This window comes from Mauremys mutica, chromosome 18, assembly GCF_020497125.1.
Source record: "Mauremys mutica isolate MM-2020 ecotype Southern chromosome 18, ASM2049712v1, whole genome shotgun sequence".
NCBI classification, from domain to species: Eukaryota; Metazoa; Chordata; order Testudines; family Geoemydidae; genus Mauremys; species Mauremys mutica.
Genome location: NC_059089.1, coordinates 24,248,109 through 24,264,470, shown reverse-complemented (window position 1 = coordinate 24,264,470; position 16,362 = coordinate 24,248,109). Strand labels below are relative to the sequence as shown.

General features: G+C 42.0%; 1 protein-coding gene and 1 long non-coding RNA gene across 6 annotated transcripts in view; one reads left to right on the top strand and one right to left on the bottom strand.

Annotated features, from left to right (window-relative positions):
• TRAF1 (TNF receptor associated factor 1) overlaps positions 1 to 16,362 on the top strand; it is a 60,299-nt gene that overhangs the window by 9,155 nt on the left and 34,782 nt on the right. For all 4 annotated transcript variants that reach the window (XM_044992897.1, XM_044992898.1, XM_044992895.1 and 1 more), the window contains one exon: positions 7,602 to 7,729. In XM_044992897.1, the coding sequence (XP_044848832.1) occupies positions 7,602 to 7,729 (128 nt within the window). The remainder of the gene's footprint in view (positions 1 to 7,601; positions 7,730 to 16,362) is intronic.
• LOC123352570 lies at positions 5,294 to 15,382 on the bottom strand. 2 transcript variants are annotated; one of them, XR_006574216.1, is made up of 4 exons: positions 15,330 to 15,382; positions 8,666 to 8,785; positions 7,920 to 8,079; positions 5,294 to 7,797 (listed from the first exon to the last, which is right to left on the bottom strand). It is a non-coding gene; the product is annotated as an uncharacterized LOC123352570 (long non-coding RNA). The 2 variants fall into 2 exon arrangements; XR_006574215.1 differs by lacking the exon at positions 15,330 to 15,382 and having other exon boundaries at positions 8,666 to 10,804.

Below are 16,362 nucleotides of genomic sequence, written 5' to 3'. Positions count from 1 at the left end.
TCTCCAGATATCAAAGGGGTAGCTGCGTTAGTCTGTATCTACAAAAACAACGAGGAGTCCAGTGGCACCTTAAAGACTAACAGATTTATTTGGGCATAAGCATTCGTGGGTAAAAAACCTGAAGAAGTGGGTGTTTTACTCACAAAAGCTTATGCCCAAATAAATCTGTTAGTCTTTAAGGTGCCGCCAGAAGTTTCCAGATGTTTCAGACTGAATCTCAGCCCTAGTGGTTCCAAAGAAATGGGCATTTGAATGTGACAGTTTTGTACTCTGCCCAACTGCCACCTCCGCATGCATGATTGCCAGTCTACTTATGTATTACATGTAGTGCACTGTGCCCAGAAGGCTGTATAAATTAGTCAAAATTTCTTCTTGCCTCTGATAGAAAGCAAATAACTGGACTTGAGTCCATCAAACTTGGCAGGATGACTAGGATGCAGTATAAGCAGGATTTTTCTAAAAATCATGCCTCACTATATCAGCACATTAAAGTCAAACTGGTTTCTAAATTTTTTTTTAAAAAGGTGCTTATAGTGATGTGCACTGATCTCTGTAAACAAAGGGTCCCATTGAAGATAATGAGGTTGTAAGAAAGAGCAGAATTTGGGCCATTTGTTTTAAAATCCTTATTTTATATATTTCCAAGATGGCTTAAGAGTGAAAACTTTTTCCCTTTGTCTATTTAGACCTTTTGAAACTGGTTCACACTGAACTCTCTTGGCAGATATGTTAGGCTTGAATTGGCTGAATCATTGAGCTATATGTCTTAGGGTTAATACAACATAAGCCTCTAAATCCTCATTTTTATATCTTTTTTTTTTTTAGAACTTCCCCATTTGTATTTTAATGACTTATTAAACAGACAATTCATTCTGAGCGGTTTTCATACTGGCACATTCAACAAGTTCATCTACTTGGCCCTGAACTAATATACAATTGACTAGACCAAATTCCACCAAATTGTGCACAGTGACATATGAAACTCGCACTCCATGGTATATTCATGAATGTTATTCTGCTGTGTCTAGCTACTGTGACAAATCAGGGATGAGAAGCCAAACTTCCTCCCACTCTTTCAGCCTTTGCTCATCCAGCACTGCAGAAAGCATTTGTATATTTAACCTCTTTCTGGCTCCTCTACAGACCAAATTAGGATTAGCACAGTGCCACATCAGAACTTATTTTGAATTATAGAATCTCCTGCAATAACAAAAGAAAAGTAGGTGATCCGATTTGCAAGTTAACAGTCACTACTTTTTAAACTAGTGTATCTTTACATGACTATTGTCATTCCTTCTTGACTGATCTTGAAATATATGTCCTGACCAAGTGCCAGTTAAAGGATAAAATTGCTTGTCTGAGACAGTAGGGTTCAAGTCTAAGATACCAGATCATTTTTATTTTGTTGTGATGAATCAAAAGGAGTCTGAGACCAGCTGGAATTAAGAGTAGAGTGACCATATTTCCCTATGCTGAATATGAGACACGTAGTAAAATTACTCCTTCCGACTTTAATGGCAATCAGTCAGAACTATGCAGTACAAATGTTCAAATTAGTATCACATTGACTGAGCCCTGGTTAAAGAGAAATACTGAATAGTTGAATTCTTTTTATTTACCTTCTTATCTTTAAGGCTTTAGGGTTCACACAGGGAGTGGTCACACACACACACACACTGCTGTACATCTCTCTCACATGGGGGGTGACTGACCAACTGACCCACCCCACCCTACCTGGTGCTCTCTGCCCCCCATGCCTGGCTGAGCCCTGGGATGGATCCGCCTCTCCTGGTACTTGCCGCCACGTCTTCCCAAGGCAACACGTGTGGTGGGGGGCACCCAGAGTCACATGCCTCCCCACCCCAGATTTTTGCTAGGGTTGATACCAGAATGTGGCCAGCAGCAGCCCTTTGGCACTGTGCAGGAGGGAAGGGATGGGAGCTGCTTCCAGCCGCGGCGGGGAGGAAGGGGAGCTTGTCCCTTCCTGCTTGCTTGCAGTGCGCACAGTGCTGGCAGGAAACGGTTAGGGTTGTGGGGTGGGGCCGTGCCGAGAGCCAGAACGCAGCGGGGGCTGTGCTGAGGGACCAGCAGGGGGAGCGGCCAGCTTCGCTTGCTGCAGCTTCGCCCCGCCACCAGCCTTGCACACCCATCCTCATCATTGGCCACTGGACCCTCCCACTCATCGCGGGCGGCTGGTGAGCAGGGATCTGGTCAGCACAGTAGTGATGCGGGAGACAGAAAATACTGTAGCAGCCAATTTGCTCATTTTTAAGAAAAAGTTGGGACACCTGCAGGAGGGCTTAAATATGAGACTGTCCTTTTAAAAACGGGACGCCTGGTCACTCTGATTAAGAGAAATGGCCACCTTTTCATTGGTGTCTATTTCTCCAGGCCTATTGGGTCAATGCAAAACCAGAACAATGCCCCATGATTCTCTTGTATATATGTGTGATAGAGGCAGCTCTTCGGGGTAAGCGCGGTCAGTTTGCTTTCCCAGTTTGGAATCAGATAAAGTACAGCCATGACCTACTACTTCCAGTTTTTTCTGATCTCACCTTTATATGTCACTTTTGCCCTCCCACTCCTAGAGGTTGCCTCCTCTGCCTTGTGACTGTACTGGTGACAAAGTGTCTGTCTAGCTCTTCATAGGTGTGTCCTACTAACTATCATCTGTGGTATTTATAACCATTTACCACCTCGGTATTTATTAGCTGACTACACTATCCTCCCCCACTACATGAACCCCCATTATCATCACAATCTCTGAAGACCTTGGCCATGTGCCAGTGTAAATATAAAAGAGAGATTAGTAATGTTTGTTGTCTGCTGGCCAAAAGACTCCTGTAGCCAACAAATAAACTGCACTGCCTGGAAACTCCACAGCACACTCAATACTGCTAATTCTAAAATGTCTGTAACTAGGACAATGCTGTTATAGGGGGCAAGGTCAGACGTTCAGATCCACAAAGCTGCATCTGTAATCCAACCCCTGGGCATCTTCCTGCCTGGGTTGCCCTTGTTCTCAACATTTCCCACTGTGACACTCCTGCTAGTTCCTGCACCACCACAGGGATGACGCTAGCCCTAGCACTCTGCTTGGGGCTGAGCAAGGAGCCTAGCGTACTATCTGGCCCTCAGGGAAATGACCGTGGATAAAGCCCCTCCTCTTTCTTATACCGGCGGGAGTTAGGCAGCAGTTAACTGGAGGCAGCACATGCTACTCCTTTAAACGCGCCCACTTCCCAAAGCTCTTATTTCTTTGCCTGACACTGGACAACTGCATGTGCAAGACTTCACCAAACATGCTGCTCCGGGTTTCTTGCAGGATGGCTCAATTTCTTGCATGGTCATACAGTAGCATAAAGTATGAATCATGTGATTCAGAGGCTGTCCCAGTAAATAGGATTTGATGACTTGTGAAAGAAATAGGGTTCAGAGAGTTGGGCACATTCCAATAGTTCTGTGACTATATAACGGTCTGCTGCCCATGTCCCTGCAATAAATAACAAATCCCCTACCCACCTACCTCTTTTTTTATTTTTTATTCTTCTCCCTTTTGGTAAAATCAGTGTTGTATTTTACAGTGAAATAAGAGAGGTTGCTAGAGAACAATCCAAAGTGATCCCACTGGTGGTTCTGTGCATGCTACCTTTATAACACTTCCAGCCTGTTCATGCAGAGATAAGAAGCTGGAACAGAATATTAGACACTGTTCTAGCTGCATGACTAATGTTAGTGATTATGTTTCAGGCTCTCCTGTATCTATCTATCTATCTATCTATCTATCTATGTGTGTGAGAGAGAATAGGTCCTTCAGGTAAGACTATAGAAGCATAGTTTGGTCTGTATGGACATTCATGGCACTTTCTGTAGAATAGAAGTTTGCTCCAGTATTCTGGTTCCCCACTGTTTTGTAGGGAGCTGTATGCGGTTACTGCTGTCTGCTCCAGAGCTGGCTGTGTTTCACTGGTGCAATTTGTGAAGTTCTTTGAACTCCTTTGGCTGAAATTCAGCTCAGTGTTGTGGTCGTCAGTAGTACTTAGGTCTTGTGCTGACTCTCTGCACAGGTTGGAATGTTACCACTTTGTGATGAAACCACTATGTAAAATATTATATTATTCTTTATTATTCTAATTCTTCATTTTATTTTCTTTACCAATTAGAGCTAAGCAAATAATTCATAGTGAATAATCTATTCAACCCATCATGTAGACTCTTTCTTCTGCTCATGAATTGTCCACGAGTACCTTACGATTTTCTCAAATTAATTCATTATTCCAAATTATTCACCAAATAGTTTCTGTGAATAATATTTGGTCAGTAGATGGTGTATATAAACGGTACATAATCAATGCTGCGTTGTTTACATTGCACTGGACACATTTATATTGTGTTGATTCTTACCCTGGCTAGATGAACATCTATCTTAGAATCAGGGCCCCAGTGAAATTCCTTATGTTTACAAGATCAGAATTCACTTTCGATAAATATTACCAAATTGCTGTTTCCACAAACATTCCTGCCAGTAAACTCCTTCACAAGAATAGTTGCAGGAATGAACACAAAAGGTGAGTAAACTCCGACTAAGCAAACTATTTTTTTTTATTTGAGTGAATATTGACAAAAAAGTTTGGGAGGTATTTGCTCACCATCTTTAAAGACATGCATAGCACCACTATGTTACAATCATTCTACCACCAAAGGCTGCCAGCTCAGTGTTGCTATCAATCTCTTGTTTCATTTGATCTCACCTATAGATGCTTATCTACAGGCTATCCAAATGTTAATGACTATGTATGTCTGTTGGCAAAATGTTTTTTAATCTCCTGTTGGAATCATACGTCAGAACCCACTGAAATTTGGCAAGGACACGGGTAATTTTCCAGTAAAAAACCCAACTTATTGGAGTTAACATATGCTTTCAATTTTTAAGATATTTAATAATATTTTCACCTCTAATTAGGAAAAATATCTGGTTTTGGCTTTTTCACTCTCTTGGGAGCTGGGAGTTTGGTTTTGCCAATTGCCAAGTCATTACAATGTTCCATTCCCTGTGATAAAGGCTGCTTTTCAAGTTCTGAATGAATTTGGATACAAATCTAAGCAGCAACTGATTTCCTGGAGAACAGTAACTTAACTCAAACCCCATAATCTACATGAAAGGAACATTCAAGTTTAGACCAACAATACCAGAGAAATTCTAAATAAAAACTGCCACATCCAGCGCACTCTCTACGGTAACAGGCAATATACTTAATATACAGGTAGCTATTTACCGATAAATAGTTATATTTAGCAATATTGTTTAAATACATACTTTCCCTGCAGTGCTGTGGTTCAAATTAGGATTCATGTATTTATTTGCTAATCAGTAACTAACATCTCAAACTAGGTGGTTTGTTTTATTACAAAAAAAAATACAAAAATAAAATTACACTACATGGGATGCATTTTGAATCAGCTGAGATATTAAAGCACAGGAATTGGGGGTTACAATGGAAAATCAGTTTACTCTTAATAACTGCAGCCCTGCTGATGCTGGTAAAATAAAACTCCAAGAGAAACAGAAAGACTGGGAGTCTGGTTCTAGTATGCTATAAGTTGGTTTCAAGGAATTTCGCTCTCGGACTTGTGTTGTCTAGCTTGGCCTTACAAGAGTAAACACAACAGTGCATTCTTTTCCCACAGGCTATTACGCTTTTCTTTTACTGATTTACAAAAACACAAGTAATTTGGAAATCTCTTTTGAAAGGAAAACTTTTTCTTACAAAACTGATACATACATACATACAGGGTCATATCTTCAACTCTGCTATTCCATTTTACTCCAGCCAGGGATCTGACTTTCAATATACACACACCACATGTGTGTTGCTCACAGCCATGGAATACACTGCAGTGCTATATGACACATGCATTTATCATGCACCTTTGATCTCACTCACGCTCTACCCCTGATCCATCTCTGAGTGTGAGTAGCTCTTGAATAGCCACTATTTTATTTACTTATTTCTAAAAATCAGCCTGATGTGTCTTTCCCAAATGAGAAATTTCTACCGAAAATTACACCAGACAAGGCCCACAATGGGGAGTATTCAGTCCTGGACCACTGACAGATTTAAATTCCTAAAAGGATTATAAATAGTTTCTATACTGGTTAGCTTGTGATGTATCAGACCTTAAGATCTTCATATTATTATGTATTGAAAAGCTGTTTTAGCAAATGTTTCCCATTGTCTTCTGTGGGATGAGGGTTGGGCCTCCTAAGAAGCAGCATGTCTTCTGGCTATAGAATAGGACTGGCAGTCAGGAGGCTGAGGTTCTGCCACAGACTTACTGCATAATCTTTGACAAGTCGTCTATGGAATGATCTTTATCCAATGGTCTCTGACTTTGGGTGCCCAACTTCAGGCATCTTGGTCCTGCTTGTCAGGGGCACTGAGCCCTTGCAACGCCATTTGAAGTCAATGGGTACTATAAATATTCAGAATCTTGAACATCAAGCCCAAAGTATCTCTAGTTGGGCACCCAAACCTGAGAGAGACAAAATCAGAGGCCATTTTTGAAATCCTGGCCTTTAGCCTTCCTGTGCCGTATTTCACTGGGGGGAGGAGGGGTTATTGTGAGACTCAGCTCATTAACGTTTGCAAAGTGCTTTGGGATCTTTGAATGGAAGGCACTATAGCAGGGCAAGTATTATTTATTATTCCCAGCAGTTGTGGAAAGACATCTAGACATCTCAGAGGAGGTGCTGGCAGCTACCATCTTGGAATGGTTCCTTCTGAGGGGCCAGAACCTGTGGCCTCTTGTAAAGATTGTTTTTCATAACAAAACTTTTAGGATTTTCTTGTGACAGAAACATTGACCCCTGGAATGGATCTCTCAGGGCATGGTGGCTGCAGGGAAGGAGTGAGACATAGCCCCTTTTACCATAGGGAGCACCCTCTCCCATTTAGAGCTCTGCAACATTTTCATAAGAAAACCCAAAACTGCATGAAACTTGCCCACCTTGTGGTTATGCAAAAATAACTCAAGCCAGTCTCTCTGTGAATCAGTTGAATGACCTTGGTGCCATTTGTGGCTTCCCATCAAAGCTGAGTGAAATTCACCATTTTGCACAGTTTCCACATGACACTAGGAGAAACTTGGTAGAATCAACTTTCACTTTGAGTCTAGGGTTAGCATCCAAAATTCAAAGTGAAACTCAGGAGGTCAAATTCATCCCTCATGAAACTCAGCTGGAGAAAATAGATTTACACCAGGGTGAATTTAGGGCAGAGTGTCTGAGCCAACATGGATTGAAACCAAATCCCCATGGCCCAAAACCAGCAAGTTTCATACAACTCTGTTTGTACCTGATACATGTGGCTTGTTATTTCTCCTTCTTTGGTCACTAGTTCTGAACTGAACAGCTCCCTAAAGAGACAGCCCCAGTAGAGGGCACTCCTTCCCATAAGCTTGTTCACAAGTGATACATTCCAATCCTAGCCTATGAAGCAAAAGTTAATTAGAGTGGAAAGAGTTAGGTATGCTTTTAATTAAACAGATAAAATATTGCTGCATTAGATTGTGCAACATGACTGTGTTTCTGTTTCTTTCAGGAAGACCCATTGACACCAAACTGGAACAGACGGAAGCATTCGTTTCCCAAATACTTTGTGTCCCATCCATTTGCGCTGTGGTTCCAGCGTCCAGTTCGAGATGCAGACGTTCCATATGGAGTTTCAAGGTCTGTTTCCTTTGCTGCGTTCCAAGGACTCTTCTGGGAACTTGTGTACAATGATGTACTTTTTGAGCCTGTCATAGACAAAGATGCTGAGTTACTTGACCTCACAAGATGACTTTGTTCCTGAATCTAGACATGGAGACAGTTGGCTTGCACATAGATAAGATGCAGATTTGCCTTGTTCCACACCCACCTTCTCCCGTTTTCACTTTTACTCTCCATGCCACTCCATGCTTGAAAAAGTTTCCTCTTTTGCAGGCACTAAGCACCCTACTGTCTCCTTCAAATTCCTCCTTAAAGTCCTCTTACTCTGTGAATACTTAGATTTCCTCACATCAGTCATGTCTCTGTGCCTGTATGTGGGAACAAGCATGATCATGTAGACTGGGAGGAGAAAAAAAAATAGGTTCTGTTCCTAGTTGTGCAAGGGTCCTCCTGTTCAACCTTGAGCAATGCACTTAACTTCTCTGTGCCTCAGTTTCCTATCTGTAAAATAGGGATGATGGTAAGTCATTGCGAAGGGTGTTGTGGAGCTTATTTCAGTCATGTTTGTAAAGCACTTGGAGATCCTCCTATGGAAAGCACTGTAGGCGTGCCATTGAAATTTGAGTTGGATTATAAGATGCAGGGGATGGACCCTTTTCTTGCGGTGTGTTTTGGAAAGTGCCACATTAGCGTATAGGTGATCTATAAATAATAATAAAGGTCTAGTCCAACATTTTTAAAAGTGACTAGTGATTGTCAGTGTCTCAGTTTTGGGAGCCCAGCTTGACACTCTTTAAAGGAGCTGGATTTTCAGAAAGTGCCGAGCACCCGCCTTCTGAAAATCAGGCCACAGTAAGGCATCTCACATTGGGCACCCCGAGTTAGCAGTTGTATTTGAAAATCTTGGCTCTATTCATAAGTCACCATTATTCACAGAACAACATATAGAGTTACCAGAGTGTGAGTGATCCTACAACATAGGAATCAAAGCATCTGCATGTGGCTTCTTCCAGAAGTTGATGTTTGACTGAAGAGAGCAAGGAGGGGTGACTTTCTCTTGCTTATTTGCTTCAGCTGAGAAAAGTAAAAGGCAAGGAAATCAATTAGTGTGATTTGTGCATCTAGGTAGTACTTTGCGCACTGTGGGTGGTCTGCAGATAGCAAGGCTGAGAATTTGTAGTGATCTGAGTTATTTACTGATGAACTGAGAAGCCAGCGCTGTGATCCTACAGGAGTTGCTACCCTAGGCTAACTGGACAATGTGTACATTCCTGATGGTCTACACTCAGTCACTCACATAAACAATCCTTGTACACTTTGCTGCCCTGGGCAATATCCTGTTCTCCTTGTGTGATTAAAAACAGCCCTACTAAGCAGACAGTACAATCAGGTGGATTCACTTTAACTTCAGGTGTTTTTATTGAGCTTTAGTTAAAATTAAACAATACTCAAGTGTTTATAAAAGAAACTCCCTCAAGAAATAGTTTGGCATGCTTTGGATGACTGCAGGGGCCTTGTACTGCTTAAAACAATTACATACATTTTAAGGAAGCTTAAGCATGATTTCTCTCATAGCGTCCAACATGCAAAGGTCAAATATCATTTTAAACCTTCTATTGAGAGCTGGATACACTGTTGCAAAGCTGTAACCTCAGAAAAACCAATCCCAATGACATTAAAGCTACTCAGTGGAAGAGAGATACAAGGCTGCAACATAGTTCTCTCTTCCTATTTCCATCAAGGATTACAAGCTCATCTTTTAAGCATCCGCTGATGTCTCGAGGACAAGGGTGCTCCAGTCAGCTAAATATCAAGGGTCCCACTGGGCAGGGCTTTGGAGTGGAGCCCAGAGCTGGAGTGCAGAGCAGCTCCGGAGCAGTGGAGCTGCAGGTTTTTGCCTGGAGCTGGAATGGAGCCGGAACACAGCTCCAAACCACTGGGTTTACTATCGCCTTCTCCCTCTACCCCATTTGTTTCTTGTTGTTTCCCTTCAGTAAAGATTAATGGAGACATTATGTAAGAGAGTGGGAATGTCTTATCTGCTCATTTCCTTTCTCCTGTAAATGTTTCCACTAATCCGTCCCACCAAAGGCACTAAGTTTACCTATGTTAATGAGGGGTTCCATAGCAAACAGTGAATTGGTGTATATAGAAATGGAACGGTCGTATTTTGCCATCTGTTTCACAGTGAGAAGATATTACATTTTAGCTTGGTTTTCCAAATGTTACCTCCAGAGCTTTGGAAGAACTCTTTGACAGCCTGACAGGTGGGCATAGCCACATCCCCAGTGTTTCCTCCAAAGCAATTAAAAAGGAAATGAGCAGGTAAGAATTTTCCAGTCGGGATCAGGCCCTGTCTACATTAAGGAAATTCACATTGGTATAAACACATTAATGTAATTATAGTAACAACAATAATATAGTTACAGCAGCAAAAACCCCTAATGTAGACTGGCTGTACCAGTGCAAAGCATGGTGTAATCTGGTGAGAGGCCGAAGTAAACTGCACTGTGTAAGACCAGCTTTGTGCCAGTTTAACATGTCTACATTAGATGTTTGCACTGAAGTAGTGACAGCAATACAGTTGCATTGTTGTGGATTTCCTTAGAGTAGACAGGGCTTGAATAATCATGATCCTTAAAACCAGAGGCAGGTACTCTTCTCAGTTAATTTTTGTCCTGCAATAGGGTAGTTTGCAAAAGTTAATGAGCAAATCGTGACAAGGAGGCACATTTTAATCTTTGGACCTTCTCTTGCCTAAGATGACTCCTTGGTTTGTATCATTGAAACTACTTTAGTGAATGACTAAAACAAGATCAGCATGGGACACTTCTTACATTTTTTGACAAGTGCCAAAGTGATGTTCCCAAACAGCTGTTCCTGAAATTAATTTCTTCACTAGTAAACTGAGGATAATAGTATGTTACAGTAAATATAAACTGGAAAAATACAGAGGTAGACTGTGGATCAAGGGAAAAATATTGATTCCCAACATCTGTGCCAGAATACAATTCACCTTCCATTGAAGTTAGTGGAACTTTCCATCTACTTCAATCAAAGTTGGACCAGGTCTGCAGTGTGTAAATGTAACATATAAAACTAGCAGTAAGTACAGTGGGAGGTATTACAACAAAAGCAACCTAAAAGAATGCATCCGAGAGCAGACATGGGATGATGGCAAAGCTATCACTTTGCTCTGGACTGGGATCCAATTATACTTTTCTCTTTTATAGCACTTTTAATTTGAATATCCCAAAGCACAGTGCAAACATTAATAAGCCCCATGACACTTCTGGAAGGTAGGTACATAGTTATTAGTACCCCTATTGTATAAGTGGGTAAAGTCAGTCAAAGAGGTGATGTACTCAAAGTTAAAAACAACTCAGTGGCAGAATAGGAAATACAGTCAAGAATCTTGACTTTGAGTCCTCAACTGTAACTACTGGAAGTATTGTGTCTCATTGAGAGACTGACCTTGTTTTATTAACTTAGGGTTTTTTTTCTAGCTTTAACAATTTTTCAGGGTCCCTCCTACCGCATACCTACATTTTCAGCCATTTTATATTAATTTAAAACTATGCATTGAATGGGCATCCAGATCCCATTCATTTTGTGTCTATCTTCAAACTGGGACTCTTGGCCCAGAAAATGTTGTAAATACTTGAAGTAAAATTTTTAAAAGCACCTAAAAGTGATTTATAAGCCTAAATCCCATTTTCAAAAGTGATTTAGGCACTTAGGAACTTCACTATAAAAGCAACTTTCCCTCTCCTGGTATTGACACCTCTTCCTCAGCTATTGGGAGTGGACTACATCCACCCTGATTGAATTGGCCCTGTCAACAATGGTTCTCCATTTGTAAGGTAACTCTGTTCTCTTCATGTGTCAGTATAATAATGCCTGCATCTGTAATTTTCACTCCATGCATCTGAAGAAGTGGGTTTTTTACCCACAAAAGCTTATGCCCAAATAAATCTGTTAGTCTTTAAGGTGCCACCGGACTCCTTGTTGTTTTTAGGAACCTATGGATTATTGAAAGTCTTAAGTAATTTATGTGCTAATGGAAATTTTACCCTGAATCTAAATATGTCTCTGCATTACATTTCCCCTTAGATATAAAATTGATAAGCCAGCCTATATACTAATACACTACCCCTGCAAAGCCAACATCAGTGCAATGGGTCTATAGTATAGTTAAGCTTCAAATCTTAATCTCTTTGTGAGCCACATCCTGTTTTCGGTTAACTGATCTCATGTGGGGGAAATTTACCAGAGGAAATATTTCAAGTTTGGAAAGTACCAAAAACTTATCTTTAGTTTCTTTGTGTAATTCAGTGCCTTTTAAGATAAAGGTGTAATATTTTACAGAACTGTGAAGGCGAAAGAGAGGGAATAGGCTCACTTAACATACAGCAGAGACATACAGTATTGTTAGCATATTGAGGTTTTTTGTGTCTCTCTCATTCAGAAACTGAAATTGACCCAACTGTATTATGGCCTCCCCTCTGAAACCATTAACTTCTATTTCTTTGAACTCCCACTTAAAAATGGCCACACTCAGACATATTTTCTTTAAAAAAGTAATTCATACCCTGGCTGAGAATTTCTGCGTCATATTTCAACCCAATGTGAACTGTATGGTCCTAGTTCTAGAACTATGAAAGCAGAGGTTTAAAATGGAAACACTGACTGATCTTTACCACTAGCCATTCACACCACTCAAGTTCTGTTTGTGTCAGTGTTTCCATATTTAATTTTGGTAGCATAAAGGACAATGCTATGGTATGCGACACTGTCTATCCTGCGCTCAGAAAACAAAACATCTATGAATAAACTTGCACCACATCAAAGCTGGAAGTACAGATGGAATGGTATTAGGGGCCAATCCTGCAATTGTTACTCAACCCAAACTCCCATTCACTTAAGTGGCCCTTATTTTTAAGGCCATCAGTTTAAACATTAACCTTACCAAAACTTAGATCATGTGGCCACTTTCACATTTTCACCATCAAATATCTTATTGAAATTAGAATCTTGATTTTTAAAAGGTTACACATGCAATTACCGTGACTGCATGTACAAATCAGGTAATTGCATACCCACAGTGCTATAATTAGCCATTTGCATGTGCAATGATAGTAATTAATATTAATACTTAGCTTATATGTAGCACTTTTCATGCACAGGTCTCAGTGATTTGCCAGGCACCATATAGGGAAGCTATGGCAGCAGCTGGATTAGAATCCAGAAGTTCTGACCCCCAGTCTCCTGGTCTTATTATAAGACTACACTGTGTGAAGTTTACATTTACCTAGTTTTGTAACCCCAATCCCCTTTTCCTCATTCTTGTTTTTAGTTAGCTGCTAATCATTTTCTGACAAAGCAAAGGACCAAATTCTGCTCTTGGTGACACTCCTGAAACCCTATTGACTCCAGTAAGATTGTATGGGTGTAACTGAGAGAGGAATTTGGTCCAAGGAGGAGATTTTTAATGAATAAAATTAAAGGTCTGAGAACATAAATATGGGAAACCTCTTGGAGCAACTGCTTGAACTCCTAAAATAATTTGACCCTTCTCTCTGAAAATACCAGCCACCACAAAATGCTAGTTATTCATCTCTAAATTCCATCAGTAGATTAGCTGACAGCTGTGATTTGAAAAGTCTTGGGCTAGAAACAAAACAAGCTCAAATGTTTTCTGTTACAGATAATAGAGCTTGAAATGGTAAAGAAAACTGAGCAGCTGCCCATCTATTATGTTACATAAAGAGACCCTGTCCATTTTGCAGCAGATTTTCAGTGCGTGTTTAATTCCTGTTGTTTTCAGCTGACCTCTCAGAAGCCTGAAAATAAAATTAGTTTCCAACAATTTCATCCAAACATTTCCTGCTCTATCTTAAAACAATCATGGTTTCTATAGGCTGTGTTGTGCAAACACTACTAGGAGCAGTGCTTATAGTGCAGAATACTCAGAGTAGTGGGTGCTTGCAAAAAATGGTCCTATTGTGAGTGCATGAGCACCACTAGTGCAACTCTGGGGATAGAATAAATATTGTAAGTTATACATAAAAAGTGGCTCTCTTTTTAGATATAGTTCTCTCCAACTGTGCTTGATTTTTAAACTAAACTATGCTTTTGAAATCTAGAGAATATATCTCCCAGATGATGACAAATACTATTTTTTCCTATATTACTTGACATTGTCTATTTAAGACAGGGAGGTGGGAGTTTAATGGAAAGATTTTTGGGAACGTTTTCTCTTGCCTGTACCACAGATGTGATAGCACACTTGAAAAAAGAACATTACTATACTGTGCAGGCAACCAAAGAGCTGAGTCACACAACAGCCATGTGAGTGGAGCTGATGAATGTTTCTGAGCTCTTCATAAAACACATGAATATAACTCTTTTATCACATAATGGGGGGGGGGGAAGGTGGGAGGCAGGAAGTTCAAGATCTTACCTAAATGTTTCTTTCAGCCTTTCTATAAAGCAGTACAGAACATACATGCAGAATCAAAGAAGTACTTTTGGACAGGACTGGGCTAGATGGGCCACCAGTCTGATGCAGTATTTGCACCTGTAACTTTCTCTGTAAGGGTCCAGTCCTACTAAGTATGGAGTGCCCTCAATTCCCACTTTGATTCTTCTCTCAACTGGTCCTCGGGGGGAAGAAAGAGAACCCCCTTCTTATGAAGAAACCTTCCTAGGTACGTGGTCTAAATGAAATGACTGAAAAGGATCTGGGGATTCTAGTGCAGTACAAACTGAAATATGAGGCAGTTGCAAACGAGGCTAATTCTAGAAGAGTGTATTCAAAGGCATGTCATAGGTAAGACACAGTAGGTAATTGTCCTGCCCTACTTGGCAGGGGTGAGGTCTCAGCTGGAGTACTGTGTCCAATTCTGGGTGCTGTACTTCAGGAAAGATTGGGGACAAGTTGGAGAGAGTCCAGGGAGAGGAACAAAAATGATAAAAGATTTAGAAAACCTCATCTATGAGGAAAAAAGGTAGAGAAAAAAACTGGGCATGTTTAGTTCTGAGAAAAGAAGACTGAGGGGGGACATGATAGTCTCCAAATATGCTCAGGGCGGTTATAAGGAGGTTGGTGATTAATTGCCATGTCTGATGGAGGTAAGACAAGAAACAATGGGCTTAATATGTAGCAAGGAAGATTTAAGCTAGATATTAGGAAAAGTGTTCTATCTACAAGTTGTAGTGTTGTAGCCCTGTTGGTCCAAGGATATTAAAAAGACGAAGTGGGTGAGGTAATGTCTTTTATCTTATAACTGTAAGGGCAGTTAAGTTCTGGAATAGGCTTCCCAGGGAGGTTGTGGAATTCTCCTCATTTAAGAATAAGCTAGACAAACACAGGTCAGGGATGGTCAGGGTTTACTTGGTGCTGCCTCAGTGCAGGGGCTGGACTTGATGACTTCTTGAGGGCCCTTCCAGCCTGACATTTCTATGAAAACAAACATTCCCACCCATCCCCCCAAAACAGGGTTTTGTTTATTTTTGTTTTGTCATAAAATGTAACAACTGGCAAAACATTTATTAATATTGGGTTTTGTAAGACTTTTAAAAAAACCCACAAACTTAAATTTCGCTGTAACGTAACTGTCAATGCCCATTCAAAGATCAGAAAGAGCAGTCCAGTAATGTTGATAATCTTTGCCCTGAAGGGATCATGGTCAAAATTTTCAAAAATAGAAGTCTAAAGTTAGGTTATGCTCTTATTTAGCTACTGAAGAGCAGGAGAATCTTTTTCTGAGAGTACCCTCCAGATACTAAGGGGATTCTCCCTGTGTGAGCTTCTCCATTCCCCCACAAACACTGGGAATCCCCTGTGAGCACCCCCAGGACCCCACTAAGGATCCTGTGAGGTTCACCCCCATACACACTGGGGATCCCTGTGAGCTCCCCAGCCCCCCACATACTGCAGATCTATGTGAGCTCCCCCCGCCAAGGAGATCCCTGTGAGGTTCACCAACACTGCCACCCACCCATACTGGAGATCCCCTGTGACCTCCTCCAGCCATCCACACCCAGTGGGGATCCCTGTGAAGTTTACCCCCCCCCCACTGCCATTCACACACACTGGGGATCCCCTGTGCACTCCTCCAGTCCCCACACAGACACTGCAGATCCTCTGTGAGCTCCCCAACCCCCGTACTGGGGAACCCTGTGAACTCCCCCACCCCTCACATGGGGGTTCCATGAGCTCCCCAGCCCCCCACACCCCGGGGATCCCTGTGAGCTCCCCCAGCCCCCACACACACCCCGGGGGGAGCTGTGAGCTCCCCAGCCCACTCCACCCACCCTGGGGATCCCCGTGAGCTCCCCAGCTCCCCCTCCCCACACACCCACCCTGGGGATCCCTGTTAGTTCCCCCAGCCCCCCCTCCCCACACACCCACCCACCCACCCTGGGGATCCCCATGAGCTCCCCAGCCCCCCCTCCCCACACACCCTGGGGATCCCTGTGAGCTCCCCCAGCCTCCCCTCCCCCCCCACCCACCTGGGGATCCCTGTTAACTCCCCCAGCCCCCCTTCCCCACACACCCACCCTGGGGATCCCCGTTAGCTCCCCCAGCCCCCCCCACACCGGGGATCCCCGTTAGCTCCCCAGCTCCCCCTCCCCACACACCCACA